This window comes from Mixophyes fleayi, chromosome 2 (genome assembly GCF_038048845.1).
Source record: "Mixophyes fleayi isolate aMixFle1 chromosome 2, aMixFle1.hap1, whole genome shotgun sequence".
Lineage (NCBI taxonomy): Eukaryota > Metazoa > Chordata > Amphibia > Anura > Limnodynastidae > Mixophyes > Mixophyes fleayi.
In genome coordinates, this window is record NC_134403.1 from 319,458,559 (window position 1) to 319,484,757 (window position 26,199).

The following is a 26,199-nucleotide window of genomic DNA, read 5'->3' on the forward strand; positions in this document are numbered from 1 at the left end:
CCTTTCTATACTCCCCTACTGGTGTTTTTGTGTATGTCACTTTGTGCTTTATTTGACTTGGCCTTTTCAGTTGATAATTTGGGTAGCTGAGAACTTGTTGCCTGAGGGCATAGACATAACTGATGTACACCCTTTGATGATTAGACATGTGCAGCTTGGGACAACCCTGTAGTTTTTTCTGGTAAAACGTAATATATATTTGTGTGTGTGTTTTATGTTTGTGTTTTTTTGTTTTATTGTGATAACTGATCTTTAAAGTGAGATATTTCGGATAACCAATAAAGATGCACCTAGCTATTATGTTCAATTTGACAGGGGGCTTTGATGGACATTGTCATGAAATTGCTGACTGGTTATGATCTTTTGTTTTTTAGCCAACACAATAAGCAGCGATAAATGACTGACCAACTTATATCACAACAAATTTTACTCAATTACACACTATTGTTGTCTAACATAGGATAGGTTTCAGCTTTCTTCCAACAGGATAGTAAACTAGGTTGACCAATGACATCATCTGGGCATGTATGAGGTCATTGAAGTGCAGGGGTGCATGGGTAGTCAGATTCACTTTGCAATCCGGTTGTTCAATCTTGCACCTAAACAATCAGATCTGTACATTTTGGTGCTCCACAGATCCCATTGTTTAGTGACCGGGCTGTGCAGCCAGATTGAATGGTTTGTGTCTGCATCTGTCTCTGAATGACAAGTTTGATTTATTTTTATTTATTTAAAAAAAACATGTATTGTTTCTTTTTTTTTCTTCACCTTTGATTTGAGTCAAGTCCTCACCAATCCATTTGAAGTCCTTCAGTGTACACAATTCAGTTTAAGGAGTATGTGATAGGTGAAATGATACTAGTAAGCTGATTATTTCTGAGATTCTCACACACGCCAAAATAGCATATCCGCAAGGAACAGTAAATGTATGTCTCCCAAGCTGCTTTGCAATACAGAATCTTGTGGGATCCTCCGTGACGCCTCATCAGTTTTTTGTTTTTTTTTCTAAATGAGATTAAAGGATCAGAAATAACAGGAAGGATTAAATCGGCGATGCTAACGCTGCTGGGACCAGCCGATCCTCTTAAACCTTGTCCTGTGACCTATACAGCAGGGATCAGCCACTGCGGAGAGAGGGGGGGTGTATAGGAGAGAACACAGAAAGCTTGGAGGGTAACGATGGCAGAAATTTGGAATAAACCATGGAGATGATATTTGGGGAAGTTTATGGTGAGATCAATGCTAAAATATTTAAAACATTGCATTAAATATCATTAATTATTAATAAAAATGGAGAGACAGAATTTTGCAGATTGTTTAAAGCACCAAGAAAATGCTTAATAGCAACACGAGACCAGACGCATGTTTAACATATAAAGAGGTTTATCATTTTTGACTGTGCAAATACCTCTTTACTTATTGTATGTGTAATTTTTTTTTTTTTTTTTTTTTTTTAAATCTTTCTAATCCACGGTAACTTTCCGTGCACTGCACCAATTTGAAGGAATGGTTCTGTGTTAACTCTTTCAGTACCAAGTGGGGCAGCTGTACTCTGTAGCAGAAGCCAGTAAGAATGAGACAGGAGGGGGTGAAGGTGTGGAAGTACTTGTAAATGAACCTTATGAGAAGGACGGGGAGAAGGGTCAATACACACACAAGATTTATCATTTACAAAGGTAAGTTGTATTTTGTTTTTCAATAAAAGTAGTATTGTTCTACCTACTACTTATCTCTTCAAAACATTTTCATACATACTTTTGTGTTTCAAAATATTTGACTTTCTTGAAAGAACGTGTTGGGTCATTTCTGCGGATGAGCGTGATTGGCAGTAAATATAGCTGCACCTTGGTTCTCAGTAAGTTTCAGTGTGACTGGTATTTTCATACATCAAGGTTATTAATATATTTTGAGTCTAGCAAGAGAAATGTAGTTTTTCCCGATAACCTGTAATCTGTGAATCTCGCAGCCGAACTTCAATTCCCATATGTTCAATCAGACATCGGTGTAATCCCTATTAGAGGTAGAGGCAACAAGATTTCTCGCCAGGATGCTTCAAAGTCCACTTGGCATTGAAATTTGTGAATTAGGAATATTCTTGAGCAATGCTTCATGTGAGCATATAATACTAAAGAAGTTAAGTACTAAAATCTTGTATTTTATTGCCTAATGATGTAGTGTTCATGTCATTTAAATAAAATTCTAAAAAAATCACAATTTGGATATTTTGAATTTAATTTAAAATAGGAAAAAACACAATCCACCCAGCACAGGCTCTTCAGTGTAACATAAACACACTAATAAACTATGTAACATTTACTGTAATACAATAAACACAGCTTACTGAATGAAAATTGCTGGTCATCAAACTAAATTTTTACATCCACCCCCCTCTTAACTACAATTTGCCATACAGGGATGTAAGAGCAGCCTTCATTTGAAGTGTTACAAGGCCCCTTCTCTCCAGTGAAGGGCAATCTTAATGCTTCAGCATACCTAGTTAATTTGGACAATGCTTCCAACTTTGTGGCAACAGTTTGGGGAAGGCCCTTTTCTATTCCAACATGACTGTGCCCAGTGCACAAAGCAAGGACTACAAAGACATGGTTTGATGAGTTCAGTGTGGAAGAACTTGACTGGCCCGTACAGAGCCCTGACTTCAACCCCATCGAACACCTTTAGGGTGAAGTGAAGTGGAACGGAGATTGCGAGCCAGGCCTTCTCATCCAACATCAGTGCCTGACCTCATAAATGCTTTACAGAATGAATGGGCACAAATTCCCACAGAAACACTCCAACATCTTGTAGAAAGCCTTCCAAGAAGAGTGGAAGCTGTAATCGCTGCAAAAGGGGGATCAACTCCATATTAAAGTATATGTATTTGAATACAATGTCATTACAGTCCCTGTTGGTGTAATGGTCAAGCGTCCGAATACTTTTGCCCATATAGTGTATATACAGTCGCCACCGCTTTATGTCCTGCAAATTAACCTCTCATTTTACGAACAGCAGCAAGTGCATTTCTGTAGCTATATATTATCTATACTATAAATCCTCCTGATCTGACCAGGTACAGCTATCAAAAGTGACATATTTACCTGCTGCTCAAGGCTTTAAACATGCTGTATAGATTCGGGAAGCATGATTTGATGTCCTCTTTAAATACTTTCAATGAGAAAAGGGTTGTGCTGTTTAGGAAAAAAAATCCCCACATTAGTTGCCTGAAAATATATGTGATTGAGGCTGTATACTTGCAGTTATTCACCATATTTGAGGAGTATTTTGATTAAGGGTTTTTAATTCTAATTGTAATGTAACATTTATTAGTACAATGATTTGAGGATTTACAGCGTGGTCTGTGGTTTATACTGGGAAAAAAAAACCTCATGTGTTTCTCATACACCCTCGAACATGTTCCTTGGTAGTTGTATTTTTTTGGTTTTGTATGTTTTTAAGGTCTTTTTTTTTTTTCATCTGATTTGTTCACTTTTTTTATTAGAGGTTTCAGCAAGAACATTGTTTTGCATTTCTTTCGGCCTTTACTCTTACTGTCCTTATGATGCAGAGTTTGAAATTAGGCTTTTGTGCTGTTTATGTCTACAAAACTTTTTCATTGTCTGTCTTGTGTACAGCAAAGTGCCGACATTTGTAAGGATGTTGGCGCCGGAGGGAGCACTAAATATGCACGAGAAGGCCTGGAATGCTTATCCTTACTGCCGAACCAGTGAGTATTGTGACTGCCGGCTGAATAGCAGTTCTGTCTCTTATTAGCAGTATACTCTGTAACAACAGACTGACTTGGTACTGTGCAGGCTCACTGCTCTAGTTGTGACTTTGTTACCTAATCTGCATGTGCTTCTCACTTGCACTGTTCTAACATGAATAATTCAGACCATTTTGACAAGCATCTTATTACCTAGCTTGGGAGAGGCACAAGGGCTAAAAAGATGCACACTTGGCACTAGCATGCTGCGTTTGTCTCCCTACAGATCTTTCATGTCGGTATCCCTGACCTACTCTTTTTAAAATGGAACAGTGTCCAGTGTAACATCTCTTGAACTGGATTTAAACCTGAGAGCACTGACCTTTCACACATACAGTTATTAGTACCTTGTGTTTATTGTCAATGGGTTTTGTTTATAACATGATATAATATTAGTGACTTGACAGTTATGTAACTAAGTGTTCCAGGGCTCTAGTTCAAAAATCTTTGAGAGAAAGGGGTCCCCACTAATGCCCACCACAATATTATACCCCACTAATGCCCACCACAATATTATACAGTTCAAACTGGCGAACTGTGTAATTCAACTATATTGATACGTTCCTGTGATACTGTTATTGATGTATACATACATTACACAGGAGCACACAATAGTAACCTGTAGGGAGCGCTATAAAACTTAGGACCAGGTCTGGAGCAGTTCTAGCTTTCAGTAACCTGTTCACTCATTCAGGTTCTTTCTCTTCTGTGAAAATCAGCAACCAATTGGAGTGTTATGGTCACCAGTGCGGCATAAACTTGTAGAACAAGCGGGTGAGGTCTTCACCTTTAGCAGCCGCCTTTCCCCTAGAGACTGGTATGCTCACAGGTACTCTGATGCCCCCAGGACTTATGTTCAAAGTAGTACAAGTTTATACTCGCACGGCGGCGCACAGGTACAGGAGGTAATGCACAGTATAGAACAGGCCAGAGATCTGCGGACTGGACAGAGCACTGGTGGAGATGTCAGAAACCAGAAGGGACAGGGTCACAAGCACAGGTTCAGCCTCCAGGTTCAGGCAGAAGATAAGGGTCACAGGCAATGGTTCAGAATCCAGAAACAGGCAGAAGCTCAGGGTCACAGGCAATGGTTCAGAGTCCGGGTACAGGCAGAAGCTCAGGGTCACAGGCAATGGTTCAGAGTCTGGGTACAGGCAGAAGCTCAGGGTCACAGGCAATGGTTCAGAGTCTGGGTACAGGCAGAAGCTCAGGGTCACAGGCAATGGTTCAGAGTCTGGGTACAGGCAGAAGCTCAGGGTCACAGGCAATGGTTCAGAGTCTGGGTACAGGCAGAAGCTCAGGGTCACAGGCAATGGTTCAGAATCCAGAAACAGGCAGAAGCTCAGGGTCACAGGCAATGGTTCAGAATCCAGAAACAGGCAGAAGCTCAGGGTCACAGGCAATGGTTCAGAATCCAGGAACAGGCAGAGGTCATATACGAAAAAGCAATCGCAGGCAGCAATACTGAAAACAGAAATCTATAACCGGCAGTGAGGCTTAACTGCCTTAAATAGTACTAAGAGCCAATCAGGACAGTGGAGGACAGGGCTGACAATCAGCCTCAGGAGGCTGCTAATTAATTACTAGTCAGAACTGGCATAGGTAATAACATAAACCAGGAAGCATGTATAAATATATAAATTAACCAGTTTAAATCATACGAGAGCTCCCACTGGAGTTGGAGGATGTCCCTACACCCTCCTACTCTATACCACAAAGATAATCCCAAAGAATAATAACAGAGCATAGGAACTACTGCACGCGCCTGGCTGCTAGATCACGCCAGAATGCAGCGTTCCATCGCGGCTCGTGACATGGAGCTCACAGAAGAGCCAAGTTGCAGCTAGAAAAGGTCTTTATGAAAATGAATTGCAGCTGAGCTATTGAGTTTTGTAGCAGGTGACTGCGTTTATCCCTCTTGCTACTTCATAAAAGAACAAAACAATCCAGGATAATAAAGCATTGCTAATTTCTACAAAATAAAAATTAATAACTGTTGTTTTTCTTTTGCTTTCCATGTGTCACCGAGCAGTAATTACAGTAAGTATGGGTTTCATTTTATAATACGGTATTTAATAGTGTAGATGTGTCATCTAAAAAGACATTACAGCACCATTTTAAGTTTTTATGAACAATACTATAAATGGTTTTACTGTACTTTGCAGTTCAGAAGCGTTTCTTAGTTCGTTACCACTGAGGGCTTGTTTGGACAAACTTCCTGTCAGGATTTGCTCTCTGCGTTTCAAGTGGGATGGGAGCAAAGCTCTGAGAATTGTGCAGACTGACCCATGACTTGTACTGCTGCTCATGTGAACAGCAGAGTTGTGCAGGCACCCGAATCTATGGCTGCTTGGCTCTCAGAGCTGCTGGTTCATGTTACGTTGTTTCTGAAAATTGTGCTGCACTTCAGTTCCCTGACAGTCCCAGTCTTCTATCCGGTCACGATTGTGAAACACAAGAGTTGTATATGTTTAAATGATTGCATCTAGGGGCATTTTATGTATTTAGTGGGCCTCTGTTCCAGAGTAGTGCTAGGGGTCCCCCTTTATATGTGACAAGGGGAGAATGGTGGGGGAACATGTGTAGAATATGCCGTTCCCACTCTCCCCTTATCACATCTGCTCCTCGACCATTATCCCCATCACATGTCTGCCCCAAGTCCATCCCCCACAGTGCTCCCGCATCTTGTATAACAAGCAGTGTGAGCTGTGCAGTGCAGCATTTTGACCTTTCCACTGGATACTGCAGCAGGGTCAAAGCTGCTGCCGGGCAGATTGGGAGAGTAGTGTGAAGTGGAACATACCGCCCATCCGTCCTTGCAGTCAGGACTAAGTTAGAACACTTCTCCAAAATTTGGACAATCCCACTGGATGCAGGACCATTGGCAGACTGTTGTGCTCTTTCGTACCTGTCCCTGAAACATTGACTACCAGCTGCTGCTGGCGTCTTGAGTTCCATGGCTGTTTTGAGGGACCTGGAATGTTGGGGCTCTGCATGGTAAAAGAATAGGAACTTTTCACCTCTTGGAAAGCTGAACAACAACTGAACACATTTTCCTCCCTTCCCCCTTCTGCCAACCAGCCCTGTCGTTAAATCCCCATCCACATACAATAAATAGGCACCCAAAAACCCAATATTACATTTTGAGCTCACATCTTCTATTACATTAATAGCCCCCACATTACATAAATTGCCCCCACCAGCAGCCAAATTACATAAGAGCCCTAACTATATTCCATTAACAGTCCCACTATAATACTATCATTTGCCAGGATTCTGCTCATGGGGTAGTTATGGAGATAAAAATAACAAACCATATAATTTATAAGAGAACCTTAAACTGGCACACAGTAGGACTATGTACTATTCCCATGATTACCATGGCTATAAACGTTATCCCCACAACATCCTTTGCGTTTCTTTTTTTGTTGTTTCTTATGGCGGCACAGTTTATTTTCAATTGGAACATTCAGTAGTAATTCTGATCACGTTCACCAAGTTCAGAATCATAGCGGAGTCTGAAGGATGTTGTCTGACTAAATCCGAAAATAATGGTCATCTAGTAATAACAAATCCATTTTTGGAAAATGATCAATATATAATTTGCAAACCAAATTAGCAGTCTGTCTGTCCATCCGTGTGAGGAAGTGGTTTGAATTGGATTTTTTTTGTTAACATGACACAACCCATTCATATTCATTAATACAGAAAGATGAGTTTTTCTGTGGTGAAAACTGCAATATATATATATATATATATATATATATATATATATTACAAGGTCCTTCTAGAAAGTACAGTGAAATAAATAATGTTCCATAAGATATATCTTCTCTCTCATTTCTAAACAAAGCAGCCACTTGGAAAATCCTTGTGATGGCATTTGAGATTTCACAGCTGCCATTGCCGTCCCAGCCAACTCTGTGACCTTTTCGTTTGTGTTCTACCACACAATGTAATCAGTTATTCATGCAATGGATTCAAAATGGCCCCTGTCACATTTTAGTGCTCTTTAATTTTTTTTTCCAGACAGAGTAAAGTTCTCCCCTGTGTATATTTGCCAGTGGCTCCTTGTGGAATGTGCTTGCATTAATAGCTTAACCGTTGTCTCTGTTCTAACTATTACATTAATTGCTCTCTGTAATGTTAACAATATTTTACATGGGGCCCTATGTTTTAGCTTCAGATTTGTAAAGAATAATGAAAATTTGTGTTTGGTAAGGAAGAGTAAATAACAATTATTAACGTACATATTACCACGGTATTAAACATGACTGACTGATTCGTTTGTAATAATAATAATTTGGCCACATTGCTTCATCTCCCACTCATTGAAGTCACCATATGTACCTAATTGCAGCTAATCATCTTGGCACATTAAAGTAAACTGTAATATTTTCATAGATGCCTCAGTAAGACCTGTGCTTACTTTTCAGAACGAATACATGAAGGATGATTTTTTGATTAAGATCGAGACGTGGCACAAGCCTGATCTGGGTACACAAGACAATGTAAGTGTCTGACACAACGCCTCTTTATTGCTATAGAAATCATTTCAATCGTAATGATGATACATGTTTTTATTTTTTTTATTTTTTTTATGCCAGATTGCAAATGGGTCTCGTGACCTAAATTTTTGTTAGTTTCCCTGTGTAAGAAACATGGCAGAACAAAGTGTATTATTGCAGTACAGCTAATAATATCCAGTTAATTCCTACTTTGAACTGGGTTTATTTTGGTTTACTTTCTCCAGGAATGTTCCATAAGCTTACAGTTGGTATCAAGCCTCATACTAACCTCATCTTAGGTTTATTTTTGGTATCATGAAACCTGTGTTTTACCACTCTTAAGTGACATGGGTAACAGTTATTGACCGGAGGTAGTTTCTAGTTTCCACTGATCAGTTTGCTAATTGATTTAACTATAAGGGGCATATTCAATTGTTGGCGAAAACGCCCAAAAACTCACTGCGTGCGCACTATTACTATTATTATGGTAAAAGTGCGCGTAAATACCGTTATTACGGTAGTTTTCTCGCTGGATTTCAGCTCGCGGCTCAGGGAGCTGCGCGCTGAAATCCAGCTTACTATTACCGTAATAACGGTAATAGTTTTAACGCCGCCGGGACTTCAAAGAATTAAATATGCCCCTAAATGTTGAGTGATGTTCTTTCAATTGCAAAGATAAACTATCCCAGTTTAGCTCTTCATACAGACTACGGTAGTGAGTGCTGGGTCTACGACTGGGAACAAATCTTGGCAGTCTGTATGATGTAACTGGTCTGTTTTGTTTGTCCTGCAAAATTGTATTCAAGTACTGGCATTATTAGTTGGTTATGTCTTGGATGTATTTTGAGCCTGTTGGCAGATCGGAGATGCAGCCTGTATTATTGTAGATGGTTCGTGTCAAACACTTTGAGCCGGAGTCATTTAGGAGAAAGCAAAAAAAAAAAGGAGGAAGTTTGCTCCTGGACAAACTATGTTACAATGCAAAGGGTGAAAATTAGTTTATTATTTTGCACATAAGGAAAATACTGGCTGTTTTTTCATGTAACTCACAAATACTTTATAGCTTTATTTCTACACTGAAATTTAAAGTTGATCTAGACCAGTGTTGGCTAACCTGTGACACTCCAGATGTTTGTGAAACTACAAATCACAGCATGCTTTGCCAATATATAGCAGCTTATTGCTGGAAGGGTATGCTGGGACTTGTAGTTTCACAACACCTGGAGTGTCACAGGTTAGCCAACACTGATCTAGGACATGCCCTTCCCCAACTATAAATCTGTCCCCACATTTTAAATTTACCTGCCCCTCCATTGCAACATGGTTTTGCCAATGTACAAAGTTACTCCTTTTTTGTTTTTTTTTACTTTACTCTTTAATATCTCGGGCCCTCTTTGTTTAGTAGTCATGGCTTGCATGGATAACATTTGGGACATCTAAGCTGGTCTACCAACATTGTGGGCTTATCCATGTCAGTTGGTTTTAGTTACACCAGTGGTTCTTAATGTAAGCCCACCAAATAAAATTGTTTAGTAATGAACACTGTATATTTCATATACTATTTTTATTGTGTATAAAAAAGCAAATTGTTACGATATAATGAATAGAAAGTTTAAACAAACATTTAAACAGGAACAGTATATTAGTTGGCAGTCTGCAATAGGTGTGCAAATAGAGAATTATGCAGACCCACTCTAAATGGTATAGCCATGTCCTGGGTCCCAACATGAAACAATAGGAATATGGCTGTATCTTGTGTTATGTCATGCTACTTGTCCTGTTACCTGTGTTCTATCGCAACTTTATAATAAATAATAATGGACATAGCTAGTGACCAGGAAAAGTTTGACATGCCGTTGTTAGCTACCTTTATTCCTCAGGGACACAATGCAGTCGTTTTATCTACAATATCATTCAAGGTGTTCTATGGAGTCATCGCTGTATCAATGCTATCCATCTTTACAGGTGCATAAGTTAGAGCCAGACGTCTGGAAGAACGTGGAAGTAGTACAAATCGATATTGCAGATCGCAGCCAGGTTCTCTCCAAGGTTAGTACATAACACATTGGAGATATAGAAAATCTATCTCTATGTTAACTCAGGAGCAGGGAACATAAGCTGCTTTACCTAAAACAAGCGGTTGCTTTAGGTAAAGCAGTGTTTTCCTTTATTGGGCTTAGACTAATAGCATGTGTCCACGCTCTACTGTTCGGCTATCCATTATATACATCATTGATCTGTACTGCACATAAACCTTGTGTGCTCACTGACTGCACAGGCATTTAGCACCATAAGTCCTTGCTACGTGTTTTCATGAGGGATTGACCAGTTTAGTTCCAGCTTTTCTGTCACACTATATGCATGTATGTTATAACTTTATTTATTTTTAAATGTACCACTGAATTCATGTTGCCCAATGCATTAATTTCTACTTTTTTGAATGTTGCAAATAACTTTTGGTAAATGTCTGACTGCTGGTCATAAATATAAACTAGTGGGAATAGCAGAGTGGAGGCATCCTAATAAAATGCAGTATAAAACAATATGCATTAGTTAGACTATAAAGTTCAAGTGTATATCATTAATATATTAAAATTTGGCAAACACTTGCCACATTTTGTGTACCAATAAAGCTCTAGATCCTGTTTTTGTTTTTGTTTTTTTATTTACTATATCTGTAAACTACAGCCTGATGCTAATACTCATCTGGCAGAGCATGCTGGGATTTGTAGTTCAACAGCTGGCCAAGTAGAAACCGCCTGCTGCTGCTGTCCATGATCTGTTTTGTAGTTAATGTTGAGATGGTGTAAAAAAAAAAAAAAAAAAAAAAAAAAAAAAGAGAGAAATTAATGTGAAGGGAAAAAAGTTTTTTTGTATTTTTTTTTTTTTTCCTGAACATTTTAGGATTATAAACCAGAAGAGGACCCAGCAAAATTCAAGTCTGTCAAGACTTGTCGTGGACCACTAGCTCCTGATTGGAAGGTAATTGTATGGTTGTCTTACCACACTATGGTTACATTGGCCTTTTATAAATGTTTAATGCCAACTTCTGTTGAGCTGTATATTTTGTCATATGACATAACATGGCAGTGCTTGTATCACAGCAAAGTGTTTAGTGTTATTAGAGAATATTATTATTTGCTCAATATTATTATTCTAATCATTGAGCTCTGCACCGATGGACTGTGGCGAAAACAGGGCGTACGTAAAGCAGGGACATACATGGTAGACAATATAAATGCAGACCTGAAAGCAAAGGGTAGTCATGCCAGAACTTACATTCTGATTGGAGATTGGGACAGATGTGAGGGTAGTATAGGTGGGAGTAGGGTCTAAGGTGGGTAAGTGGTTAGCACTTCTGCCTTACAGAAGTGCTAACCACTCATGAGTTAAATTCCCGACCATGGCCTTTTCTGTGTGGAGTTTGTATGTTCTCCCCGTGTTTGCGTGGGTTTTCTTCAGGTGCCCCGGTTTCCTTCCACACTCCAAAAACATACTGGTAGGTTAATTGGCTGCTATCAAATTGACCCGTGTGTGTGTGTGTGTGTGTGTGTGTGTTTGTGTGTGTGTTTGTGTGTCTGTCTGTCAGGGAATTTAGACTGTAAGCCCCAATGGGGCAGAGACTGATGTGAATGAGTTCTCTGTACAGTGCTGCGCAATTAGTGGCGCTATATAAAAAATGGTAATGATGATAATAATAAATAGGGTCGGCCTAAAGATTTGAAGCCTGTGGGACAGTGTGATTGGGTGTGGTAAGGAATTTCATGATTAGGAAGCAGCAAGGGAGAAATCATGTAGGCAGGATGAATAGTTACAGACTGTAGATAAGGGTGAGTAATTTGCAGTTGAGAATCGGACTCTCCTAGGAGACGCAAGCTGAATGATTTAAAAAAAAAAAAAAAAAAAAAAGGTAGTTGGCGCCAATGTTATTTTTAGATCAGAAATCTAACCTGGATAGGTTGGGCTGTTAGTGACAACCCTATTCACTGATTTGATTACAATGCTTTTTGTTTTTGTATTAGACAGCAAAAAGTACAATTTATCTCCTCTAATAGGGGACAGTTATGGAAGCTGGTGTATACGTGGCCGAACAAAACAGCTGTAGGTTTTAGTAACCAATTTAATGTTCCATTTTTCTAGTAAAGTTTAGAAATCGAAAGCTGTAAACTGTGTGGCTGTAATGGGTTACAGCACCTCTGTGTGCTTGCAGCAGTCAGTAATCTGTGTACATTGCCTCCTGTAGAAAACCTTGGGGCAGCGGAAGGATGTCCCTCACATGTGTGCTTACAAGCTGGTGACTGTCAAATTCAAGTGGTGGGGCCTGCAGAACAAAGTGGAAAGCTTCATACAAAAGGTGAGTAATGGTATTGCAGTTTACTGACCCACAGTTTCCAGTCTTCGAGCTCTGATGGTGAAACAGATTATTGGATTTCCGTTTTGATAAAAGGTGGCTGCTACCATTATTATAGCCATAGAAGAGCAGAAAGGGAATAAACATTCTAGTTTTTTGTTTGCGTAATATCCGATTTCAGTTAATTACATTTCCTTTTTACATATTTTAAAACACTAATTGATTTATACTGTTTGTCATCAGTTCCACAATTTTAGTACTTTCCGTATAGAAACTTCTGATGACGTCCTGGTGGAAATGTATTGTTAGCCATGAAATTGCACTTTATCCCAGTGTAATGTCCATTATCTACCTCTAATTATTACCAGTATTACATCACGCGGTTTACAGAGGCAAAGTCAGTGACATAGTATGTGGGATGGATTGCTTCAGAAACATGGCAGCATCCAGTGAGCAGAAAGATAAAACTAATAAGTAAACAGCGTTTTGTAACTAACTAGTACATGTAAGTGTGATACATCCATTTTAGTTCCAATATAAAAGGCCTTTTAAAGTTTTAATATAAACACTTTTTAAAATAAGGTCTTATAATTTGGGGAAGCCTAGGTGATGAGTTACTCCTTTAAACCTGTATGTTTGCACATTGACAGTGGCTGTTGTAATGATTTGACCATGATACAATTAAATATTAACCATACATTCCATTGGAACAGAGCCATTAGTGTCCATGACAATTTGAATATACATATATTTACTTATAGGATCTGTGATCTGTTATCATTAATGGGGGGGGGGGGGATCCTGGGTGTTTTACTCCTTGTTAGCGTGTCCAGTGGTGCTTATCAGTGACTGGGAGGAAAGCTTGGTGGTAGTGTGTAACATTACCACAACACCAGTTAATTATTGGCACTCTTGATTAGATTCCTATATAAAAAATGTCATACATTTTTGTTTCATAATTCCTCCCACCTTCATTACTTTACAGAAAGTGTGCTCAATATAATGAATAATCTTCCAGTGGATGCATGAGATCTCACTAAGGATTAAGAGAAAATTATAGGGATATATTATCAACATTTATTTATATAGCGCCAGCAAATTCTGTATCGTTGTACAATTGGGGACAAACACAATAAATAAACAATACTGGGTAATACAGACAAAGAGGTAAGAGGGCCCTGCTCGCAAGCTTACAATCCATGGGGGATATATGTATACTAAATGGACCAGAAAGATAAATAAGTTTGTTTTCCCTTGAATCATCTTAGTAGAGGCTTATTGATTTATTCTGGCAGTGAATGGCATAACTTTTTTTGTGTGTAAGATGTGCATTTCTGTATGGTGCACGTACACCAAAGTTTCATATGCCTACCTCTGTATACAGTGGTCAAAGTGGGGGTGTATACGGTTGTACACCATACTGCCACTTTTCCTACTGCCTCCATTGTATAACTATCAAATTCCATTCACTTACACTTCAATTACATTTTCCATACCACCACTTCTAAATTTCCACTTCAACCACTGTCCGTATATACATATTTGCGTATCGGGGGGAGCATATGAAGAGTACAATAAGGGCATGTTCCCCTAAGTGTACACACAATTAGACAATGCATTTCCAGATATGCCCATTAGGAGGAGGAACTCTTGTGGGTAGTGGAGGGCTCATGCAATAATGATACCCACTTTCCCCACCAGCATCTACAAATGTTATTTCGCTACCTTCCATATCAAGTGTTCCTCACAGCTAGCTCATTTGTTAGCTCATTTGACCAGGGCCATCCTTACTTTTTCATATCATTGTATGTTATTTATTTGTATGATTATGTTCTCAATGTACAAAGCTTCATAATATGTTGGAGCTTTTATATATTATAATAGTGATGGTGATTGTCGGCAGCGCTGTCTATCCACTTGTGATTGGCTGCTTGCGTATTGACCCTCCAGCTAATAGTACTTATCATTAATGTCAGGGCTATATTATATGAAGTTGCAGCGATCTATTCATATTGCTTAATTGACATTTCTAATTTGACTACTGTAGCAAAAGAGATTCCCTTATGACTTTTAAAGGGATAAACAACAGATGTTTGTGTCTTTAATTTGTGTTTGTTGTTAAGTACATTTCATATTGAACCATGCAATCTCCTATTGTTTGTCTCCATAAGCAGTATTAATTGCTAAAGTCTCCAGAGCATGAGCACACAATGGCGGCGAATGAACACGAATATTCCACTAACATGAGTGAATTTAACACATTTAAGTCCCAGACCAAACCTGTCCTGAGCATATAAATAAGGGGATTGTTTTCATTATTATTAATTATAATATTTATTATTATTATTTTATTTTTTAAATAGGTCTGGTACTATGCTACTCACATTGCTAAAATATATTTTCTTTAGTGTTTTGTTATGTCAGTGGAGTTAAGTAAAGGTGACTCGTATTTATAAATTCAAGGTTCTCTTCATACAGTAATCTGGTGCTCCGTGCTCATGTTTAGAATGTCTTTACTCTTATATCTCCATACATATCGGCACTTAATGGAAAAAGTAAGAGATGAATGACCTTTGTTTTAAAACCAAAAAAAAAAACCCGAACGCAAACGGTAGTCCTGTAAAATTTGTATTTTCTCACAGCATAAATAGCAGAGTACCGCACACTGAGAGGTCCTTATGGCAATTGCCATGCAGCAAAATGCTGGGATTGTAAAACTGTAACTTATTACTTTGAAATGTAAGGTTTGATGCCTCCTATGTGGAGTTCTACGCTTTATTCTTTGTGACTTTTTTTTATTTATTTTTTTGAGTTTAGCAGTGTGCTTACTGTAACATTGTATTCAGTTATTTATTTGTATTATCAGCAAGAGAGGCGGCTGTTTACAAACTTCCATCGGCAGCTTTTTTGCTGGCTGGACAAATGGGTGGAGCTCACAATGGAGGACATTCGCAGGATGGAGGATGAAACCAAGAGAGAGCTTGATGAGGTTTGTATTTCAGCGTCTCTGCAAATACACTTATTCTATTTTTCTTTTTGTCCTCCGGACATGAAGGGTTTCTTGTTTTTAAGCTGGGCATTTTTAAGGTACACTAAGGTGTCTTAAGGCAGCAATCCCATGAAAAAGTGAGGCATGGTGGGGTTTTAGCTGGTTGTAAGAAGAATATTTGTATTTACCATTTCTTTGGTTTGTTTCTTTAATCTAGTTTTACTGATTTATAATTATGCAGTGTCATAGACTACCATGGCAACCACAATCACATGGCAATGATGTAGTGAGCAGAGATGCTTTGGAACGCCCCTCTGAGCTCCGCTTCTCAGTGTATTATAAAAATCCCCCCCCTCCTCTCCCCATCTTCACATGACATGCTTGGAGACACTGTGTGTGACTAGCAGCCATACTTTGCGCCCTTCAGTTAGATTTTGAAAAAAAGGAATTGCTGTGCAGGAGGCCAGCTAAGAAAAATAATGCACGCTTTAAAGGTACTTAACTTGCTGTTTAAATAATAAAAAAACCAACAACTTTCTATGTGGGATTTCTGACTTAAAGCCCTGCAAATAATACAATAAATGTTTTATTAAAGTGGAAGGTATCACAAGTTCCTAATTAGCTTTGAACAAGCAGCACTATACCGTCAATCCAGAGAATGAAGAGGTAACCCTTTCCATGGGTGGAGATACGTAGCTCACTCTTCTTGCCACCTATACATAATAAAACTGCTACATAGCTAGAGCTGGACATACGGAATTCAACCTGCTGAAATCTGTTTTTATCTGGTTAGACTTAAAAACAACAGGTGTATTCAACACTGGTGAGATCCTTAATGAAAACTTGCAAATGCTACAATGATATCTAATGAGCTTAATAATAATTTTATTTCTACTATTAAGTATACTAAATAATCAAAAGTAACAAACAAATCCCTGCAGCATGTCCAATACAGGGGATCTCTCTGCCCATATGTATTCAATATAACGAACAACCCAATAATAATGAACAGTGCGGGGGATTATTCAATTATATACATTTCTATATGGCATGGATTTATTATACCATGTATACTGTAAATATTCAAATATAAATATATACATTTTTTTATATGGCACATAACCCCCAGTGATATATACCCTGCAATAGTGATTTTATATTTCTTTCTGCACCCTGGTTTATTTGTATTTCAGTACTTATTTGAGATCTGGGAACTCCTATTATCAAGGCAACTGAAGGCTCACATACACACATTTTATGGATGCTTAAATGTGTGTATACATCTTAACAATATTATGCCACAGCCACTATTTAATATGTTCCTATTCCACACTAATCTAAATGACTTATTCGAGCAGACCCAGCGTAAGAAGTTTATTAGCTATTTTGTGCTCCAGTTCATCTATTCCTGGCAGTAATTGGCCATGGTAGAATCATGCACAATGTCCTCTTCCAGCATGTAGAATGTGTGTCCTGTGGACAAAGGGTAACTGAAAACTTCTATATGGCTTGATGTCACTTCTTTTCTCATGTGAACTAGATGAATAATAATACTGTTTCAACCTTAGATGAGAGAGAAGGACCCAGTGAAAGGAATGGTGGCAGCAGATGATTAGCACTGAAGTATTGAGTTCAGTAAGTACTATTCGTGTAATTGTTCCTGTGTTCATGGAGGCAAAGTCCATATAATTTTATTATTTTGGATAATGATAAATCGCTATAAAGGATTTTCTGTCTGCACACATTGGAAGCATTTATTTCAGGGCTGACCCAGGATCCATGAAAATACAACCAATCTATTCTCTAGAATAGGCCTGGACAACGTGTGGCTCTCTGGGTGTTGTGAAACTACAAGCCCCAGCATGCTTTGCCAGTAGGTGGCCTGCTGATAGCTGACAGGGCTGGGGCTTGTGGTATTACAACACCTGGAGAGGCACAGGTCGTCCAGGCCTGCTCTAGAACAGTTATGTAGAACAGGTGACCTCACTGAGCCATGAGGCTGTATTTTCATGAATATTGGTGCAGCCCAAGAAATAGATTCCTTCCTTGTGTGTTCGTGACAGGTAGACATTATGTTTACTTGTGGTGCTTCCAATGCAGGGAGAACCAGACTAAATATGTCACACCTGGAATCCCAGCCATTCACATAGGCACTTGGCCAATATATATTGCAAACAGTAAGTACTTGCATGTTTAGCTCTCAAAGTTTTCATTATGAAACCTTTTTATGGCTGTGCCCCCAGACTGGGATATCAGAGGGTGACTGGCACTAAGCTTGCTCATTTTATCAAATATAACCCATTATGTACACCAAAAGTAGAAGTCACTGATATTTGGTGATTTCAAAACTATTCTAACAGGGTTTTTTTTGTTTATTTTTTTTTTTTCCCCGTTTCGCTCTATTTTTATCTGTATCACTTCCATGTTGCACCAAGTGGGGCTACCAGCCTGTAATGCTTCTATTGATTGATTAACAGCCTCATCTGACTCCTACATGCAGTAGCAGATGTCTGTTCCTGGTACTTTACGCATGCATTGCTAACAAGTGTTACCCCAAATGCACGTTGGGTATTGCGCTGAATTCAGCATGGTGCATCAGATCAGAGCTACCTCCACATTGCTGGCAATTTTAAAATGGTAGCGTGTGCCAAAGAAATCAGGAGAAAGATGTTAAACTCTGTAGAACTGCATGTGTTTCAACCCATGCAACCAGACCACTCTTCCCAATTTCTCTGTTGCTTTCACCTGGACAAACTGTTTTTTTTACTTTTAGTTTTATCTTATCTACCCATGTGAATTTTAGATTTGTTTTTATTTTATTTTTCCTGGAAAAACTCATTGAACTTTTTTTTTTTGTTTTTTTATATTATATCATTTATTTAAGAGAATTGACCTTTTGGTTACATGCAGAAACATTAGCTTCAATGTAAGTGACACGTTCTATAACACAGATACTCTCTCTGTCATGCTAAACTCATGTTCTTGTACTCAACAAAAAGAGAGTTTATGACCACACTTAAGAACATATGATTTAAATGTTAAGATTTTCTAACCTACACAGATGTGCAAAATGTTTACAGAAAAGCAAATATTCACTTAAGTTTTGTCCAATGCTGTTTAATATATCTCTTATATTTTGTTCTTAGTTTTGAACTGACATGATGAACAGGAAGCCTGTGCTCCAGTCCTGGTGGATAGCTCGCTTCTGGATCAAGACCAACTACATGTTTTTGCAGATTATTTTAACCCCTTGTAGTTTACTCTAGGCACCCTTTAATATTGTGAGCTTGTAGGCCTATAACAAGCGAGCACTAAGGTTCTCACACCTGCGTGATGAAGGCGCTCACTACTCAGGTGCATTGTGTATATATTGTATTAACAAAGCCCTCTGCTCTTATATTTTCATTGTTCTAGAGAGTTTTCCATTGAGCTCCAGATTAATTTAAATGTCACTTTTAGAAAAAGAGTATTGTGATTAATTGTGAATCAAATAGTTTTTTGTTTTACTTTTTTTTTCGAGACATATGAATTGCTTTCAGTGGTCTTCTACTGTGGGAGTAATGGGTACAAATACTACAAAAGGTACTACAATATTCTACTTGCATCACCTCTATTCATTCCGGATATATCAAACGCTCTATGAAATTAAAGGGCTCCACATCCACGATTATCTTTTTTTTTTTTTTTTTTTTCCCCCTCCATTTAGGAAATTCATAGATTTGTTTTCTGTCCCTACTTGCATTGTTCTAGATAACTGCAAAGTTGATGCATAAAATGCTTTATATTGTGATCTGATCTTTCCAACTGATCTCAAACTACTCCTCCTCTGCTACTGATCTCAGCTGAAGTAAAGCATATTCTTTTTCTAGACTTTCATATATATTTTAAGTAAAAAAACAAAACAAAAAAAAAAACACATATGAAGAACAAAAATCGTTCAAATAGGCCCTTTTAAAGCTGTGGCTGGGAGTTTTAGTTAATTAATGGATTATGCTCATAAATTTGACAGGATTAGTTATCATCTAGCAGACACTTAATTGGACCCAATTTTTTTTTTTTTTTTTTTTTTTTTTTAAGATAAATGTATTTCCATCCCCGATGGCTGTTACAGTCCAAGCAGGAAACCCCTTCCGCTGCTCTGATGTTTTCCAAATTCCTAGCAGTGTTGTGGAGCTCGCTCCTTTATTATCCTAATGAGCAGCTCTCTGGGCCATGCACTATAACACACCATTACAGCCATGGGGGATCAGGTAAGCACACTTTGTTTTGGGTGTAGTTCTCCTTTAAACTTTTAGCAACCAGCATTTGTGCAATAACCTAGCTGAAATTAGATGTAACTGCTCATTTATCAGTCCATCTATTCCCCCCCCACTACTATATCTGTTGTCTCCTCAGATTACATCATGCCATAATTACAATATTAGGTGCAGTTCATAAGAGATAACTAAATGTTTTAGACTGTGTAAAAAGTAGAATTGTTTAAAAATAGAAATATTACTGAAGAAGAGATGATAGAATATGCTTATTTTAATATATATATATATATAAATATATATAGATAATGTCTCCTAGTTTTAACACACATCAGTCCTGTGCATTTTTTTTTTTTTTTATTTCTTTCAGTTCTGAAAATGTGTCAATTGAGAATTGTTATTAAAATGTTTAGTTATGGAATCCACCAAATTATTTGACAGATCAGCACAGAGCTCTTTGAATTGCCGCCTCTTCTCGATCTGTGGCTCCATTGATTCTCGGGCGCCTGGCTGCCAAGCAGTAACTAGCAGAGAATCCTAGCTAGAGAACTACTTTGTTTCCGTCCTTTATAAATTGAATAAGGTGTCAGAAGACAAGAGAGTGGGCCTAGGTATATATGGTTCGTAGTGACTGTAAATGTCACTTTGACTATGTTGGGTTTTTATAGTTCCTGTGACTGAAATGTCTGTGGACCTCCTGAGGGTTTCATGCAGATTGTGAAAGAAAAAAAATGTAATCGGTAAAATGTGTATTTTGTGAAGTCGGTGATTAGAAGTTTGTTTCCGATACTGTATTGCATAGAATTGTGGGACAGTGGATGGGGAAAAAGTACTGGTTGAATACAGGAAACAGTACGAATATATAGATACGTAAAAAGCATTGTGTTTTGTTTTTAGCAGAGTGCACTGTCTGTTGCAGTGTTTTGTTTTGTTTATGAAAATTGTATCTGCTTTCCTTATGCTGTGGGGGGGGCAGCTAAAGGGTAAACTACAAAATGGCTAGAGAGGACTTGGGTATTTCCAGATATGTTTTTAAATGATCGGGTATTAGAAGTAGGAATCCTTTAAATTACCTCTTGTCTACAACAATAGAGGCAGCCATTTTGTGGGTTGAACCATTATTCAGGAGAATGCAGCCTAATCCACTTACTAGGAACTAGTAACATTGACATTGTACCATGTCTCCGTGATGTCACTCTTTCCCAGTTAACCAATAGGTTGCATTCTGATGGCTATTGATGCAACCAACAAAATGGCTGCCTGACTAAGTAAGTGACGGTGCATTTTAATTGTTACTAGAGCTGTCACACTGACAGTATATACACGTTAACATATTTATGGACTACAATTACTTACTTAATAAAGTAGCTGACTGCATTTGGGTTGTAACTGCCTGGTGCCTGTCATGTCAGAAGCCTATGTGACATGGTCACTGCCCTGCCCTCATGAAGTAACCAGTCACAGCCAGCATTATATACTGTATTAGCCAGTAGCTTCAAAAATACCTCATGTATTGACTTTTAATGTTTCCTCCCTTTCCTTTGTGGACAGCCTAATCCTAGGACTACTAGCATTTGATTCAAACCAAGGGGAGGAAATGGATATACTGCACATATACTAAAAAAATAGGTTTCTTTTAGCCTTTTAGGATATGTGTGTAATATCTGCTGTATTAAAGACACCAGGTCCGCGTTACTGGTGCAACAGTTAAGTTAGTTCACCTTCCAACACCCCGAATGATTTATGTGGTTGGATTCCCCCATAATACAGACAGCAATGGTGCGCACATCGACCTTATTATTCAGTGTTGGATGTTCTGTATAGTTTTGTTTTTCTTTCTTTGAAGGTACAGATGTGGGCAAAAGGATCCATATTTATTGAGCAATATATTTCCTAAAAATAATGGCATATGATCAGCCCAATTACCAATCTGCAATGTAAGAAAAAACCTTTTACATAACCTGCATTTCTCATTGGCCAGCAATAAGATCTGTTCTTTCTATTTGTTTCAGTTGACAGGAAAGCAGCTGCTGTTGTGTTGTTTTGTTTGTTTGGTCTTGTAACAGTTGTGTTCTGTGATGCAATGAAGGCTAACCAAAGCAAAAAGAAATGACATAAAAAGAGATATTGGAAATCTGAGTTTTTTTAAGGTGTGGTATCATGAAATTAAACAACTTTTTAGATTTTTATGTTGAGGTCAAACAATTGAAGATACTTTTCCTTACCTGCCGCCTTCCTCCTCCTTTCCTGAAATCGCTGAATACTTCCTGTCTCAGGTCAACAAACGCATTATGTAAAGTGAGGTTCTGTAGACTGTTGCAGCCAAGCTCGCAGTGCAAGCACACACTGGAAAAGGAAGTCTTAATTTTGTCATGCAGCCACTGTACAGCTTTTCCTCAATTGTATTTTCCACTGCAGTGCTGTGACCCATTCCAAGTCATATAAAAAGTGCCACAACATCTGCTTAGGACACTTCAAGTTGTACGGCTACAGCCCACTGTCAGAACACACAACCACAGTGCATAAGTGTTATTGTCGCATCGAATTCCAGCCCAAAGCACCACTTTATGCATTTAAGTAAAATAATCATATCATTTTTCCCAGCCACATTTCTCTTAAATTAATCATTTAAATAAGGGCGCTTGCCTTAAATATGTATGGGAAAAATTGGCTGTTTGAGAAGCTTCATATTACATTGGTGGCGAATTTCATTTGTAGGCGCACTGGAAACAAAGTGCAACATGGAGCCACAATATGGGTCCCATCAAAAGTATAGGGTCAGAAACCACCAGCTCTGTACTTGTACAAGGTTCAAATTCTTTAAAGAGTGGAGATGGCTGTGCCCACAGAAAGGAACAGCCCTAAAATACACCCTCCAGACTTTTTCTCATTTTGAGTTTTCAATCTCCACAGAAGGAAATCTCGTTTCTGCAAAACGAGGCAAACTGGTGCCGCTACCCCGTGATGTGCAAAGAACCACTAATGTGTTACTCTGCCAACTGCTCCTTGTTCTGTAAACCCATCCATAGGCCTTGACTGGCAGTGTTTTTGTGGTAGCGGATTCACAGCTCCCATTGCAAACAGATGCATACCTCAGCAATTATACTTTATAAGCTGGGTCTATCATCCACCGTTGGTACATTGACGTGGCTGTCTGGAGGGATAACAATCTAGATAGCTGATGGAAGAGAATGAACCTAAACAGAAGAAGCTGTTTTCTTGTATTATACAATATAAGTATTCTACAGGGTGATGAGATTGATCTAACTGGTGCAGTGCGCTATAGATTAGATGAAAAGGCAATAACTGCACAAATATAACATTATTTTTATAATAAAATAACTTGCTGATATGTGTGTCTGAAGCGTGGATAAACAGCTAGTGTAATACTAATAAGTGGCTGCATGGCATGAAAGGAATGAGGAAGTAGTTTGCAAATCATTGATCTTTGAATTGCTTTATTCCTGTACATACGGTGGCTGCAAAGGAGGAGTTGTAACTTTGTATATTTGAATCTATTTTTTGCTTCATTTGTGGAGATCTCAAATTTGGCATGTTTCACACTTGATACCACACCTTTAAAGTATACCTGACACTAGGGCTGACACCTTTTGTGGGAGAAAATTAAACTGCCTAGCTAGTACTGTTTCCTTCTTATTATTTCCTGCTGATTTGTTATAGGAATACAATCTACTAATTCACAAAGTACTACTCCAAGTGAATTGATGGGCTAAATTCTTACGAATATTGATTGGTTCAACCCACAAATGGCTGCCTCGTATCTTTATAGGCAACAGGTGCAATTTAACATTGTTTATTTTTAGTGCTGGTTTGAAACCAGTATCTGCCAGACAGTGGTGCTCATGTTCTACAAGAATTGATCCAATTGTTTCCCACAATGAAAGTGGAAGTCTGAACTGAAAGCATCGCACATGATGGTCTCAATCCAAACTGCTGCTGCTCTTGTCTGGTTATACCTTAAATAGAACCTCAGCTGATATCCAGACCGATTCTGATTGTTTGATAACATTCTTCCTTTTGAAATAAGTACAATTTGTAGATTTGCCTAGATTATTATTGTTTCTTTTATGTGAGTTTGTGCCTTTTTTTTTGTCTAATTCCAATGCAGGTATATTGGAAATAAATATTCTAGAAGACTCTTGATTTGTGATGTTTCTGTTTACATTACAGCTTTCCACACATACTATGGGTGGGTAATCATCAGTGGTTACCAGCCCCACTGCACCCAGCTACTAAACTGGTGTAATGTTCTAATACTGACCTCCATATGTCTGCATAACAATATTGAAAAGCTCCTTGACCATATAGAGCCTTAGTTTGGGTTAACAATTCTTGGATATCTTCGAATATTCTTATTCTCTAAAGTATGGGCTTTAACAGTGAATATGGAGGTGATTGCCTCCTAATCTGATTATATTTTCACATTTCTTTATTGCTAGAAAGTACCATCTACTGCCTGGCAATATTGTGTGTCACTCAAAGTACAAAGGTTCAACAGGAAATAAGCTCACCCACATGATCATGTTTCTCTACAATAATTACTACATTACACAGGCTGTTGGTGCATTGACGTTACATATTGTTAGTATAAATGTTGTTACCTCTAAATTTACAATATGGTGCCATTTTCTGAGCACTACACCACATATAATGCTGGATAGCTACTTTATTACACTTCTTACAATCGTGACTACAATACATTGCTGGAATTTCTTCATAATAATAAAAACTTCCTACATAAGACATTTTGAGTCCCACTGATAGATCAGCATACTGCAGGCCATTTGCAGAACCAATAGAATAGACAGAAATACACACAAAAAAATCCTAAATTTGTAATCCACTTGTTGCACCATCGAGATGAGGGGTATTTGATATTCAACCTGAACTGAAAATTGATCCAGTAAGAAAAGTGATCTTACAACTTAAGTCTGTAAAAATGCCTCTACCATGACAGGAAATGAAACTTTTGACATTGTCTATACCATTGTTATTTGTATAACCATAAATAGTCAATTTACATTAAATACCACTTGAGGCACCAAAAGGTTTCATGAAGTGTCCATAAATAGCTTATTCATAGGAAGTGTCAAAGTAGCAGTTATTGGCATTATTTAGAGCTTTATATTCTGTTCTCTACCACTTGAGCACACACACACGTTAAATTCATAAGAACCTACCAGTATGTTCTTGGACTGTGGGAGGAAACGGTAGTGGGGAGAAGATACCCAGGCAAAGCATGCAAACATGTCTTGGTCAGAATTGAACCCTGCCCATGGCCTTCTGTGTGGAGTTTGTATGTTCTCTTCGTGTTTGCGTGGGTTTCCTCTGGGTACTTCGGTTTCCTCCCACACTCCAAAAACTATACTGGTAAGTTAATTGGCTGCTATCAAAATTCACCCAAGTCTCTTCCTATGACGGTGCGTGTGTAAGGTAATTTAGACTGTAAGCTCCATGGAGCAGGGACTGATGTGAGTCAGTTCTCTGTACAGCACTGTGGAATTAGTAATAAAATAAGTGATGATTATGATAGCTCCAATGGTGCAGCAATACGAACCAGTTTGGTAATGATACAAGCAGATAAAAGCACAAACCACATTAATAATACAGAAGATAGTTATATTTGTTATCCCATGGGGACCAGACATTTGCAAACAAGAAATATTTGTCTAGCAAAAAAAAAAAAAAGGAATATGCAAGACAAACATACGTCTACATATTTGACTGGTGTATTTGCTGTATCTGTTCCAAGTATATTACGTTTCCTATTACACCCAAAATTTAGAACTTTGACCCTGTCTGTAGTTATACTTGGAAGATCTATGGAGCATTGTGCAAATATTGGCTGGGAGGCAAGATTAGGTAAAAGATGGTAAGAATTGTATTTGTTCTACGTGGTATTGGAAAACAAGTAGTTAGCAGATATCCAAATCCACCTTTTCCTCCTTGCATACAACCCCCTTTCTGTTTATGTGGATTCACAATTTGTAATGAGACCTCTCTTTCTGGATGATATAAGCCAGCCACTCACGTTGATAGCAGTGTGTCTAAGGCAGTGGTTCCCAAACTTTCTCGAGTTCGAGGCACCCCCAAGTCAAAATAATTTCCGGGTAGTCATGTATTTTAACTAGTTGGGTCAAAATAACGTAATAAGTATTTTAGCCCCTTCACCATCACACTGCGCCCCTTCACAATGTCACGTGCCCCATTCCTTTACTTACCTTTTACTTGCCCTTCTGTCTTTTCTCTAGCTCCTCTCTGCACCCTTCCTCACTGAAAATGTCGGGTGTGATGACATCATGCACAACAGTCAGTGT

At 38.3% G+C, this 26,199-nt stretch overlaps 1 protein-coding gene across 1 annotated transcript; it reads left to right on the forward strand.

Annotated features, from left to right (window-relative positions):
- Positions 1–1,491: 1,491 nt before the first annotated feature.
- Positions 1,492–24,023, forward strand: PITPNA (phosphatidylinositol transfer protein alpha). The gene is given in 10 exon segments (XM_075196715.1): positions 1,492–1,676; positions 3,630–3,721; positions 5,793–5,800; positions 8,197–8,271; positions 10,234–10,317; positions 11,173–11,250; positions 12,512–12,622; positions 15,486–15,608; positions 17,177–17,243; positions 18,755–24,023. Coding segments are annotated over 9 exon segments (789 nt in total). The 5' UTR covers positions 1,492–1,506; the 3' UTR covers positions 17,225–17,243; positions 18,755–24,023.
- Positions 24,024–26,199: the final 2,176 nt, after the last annotated feature.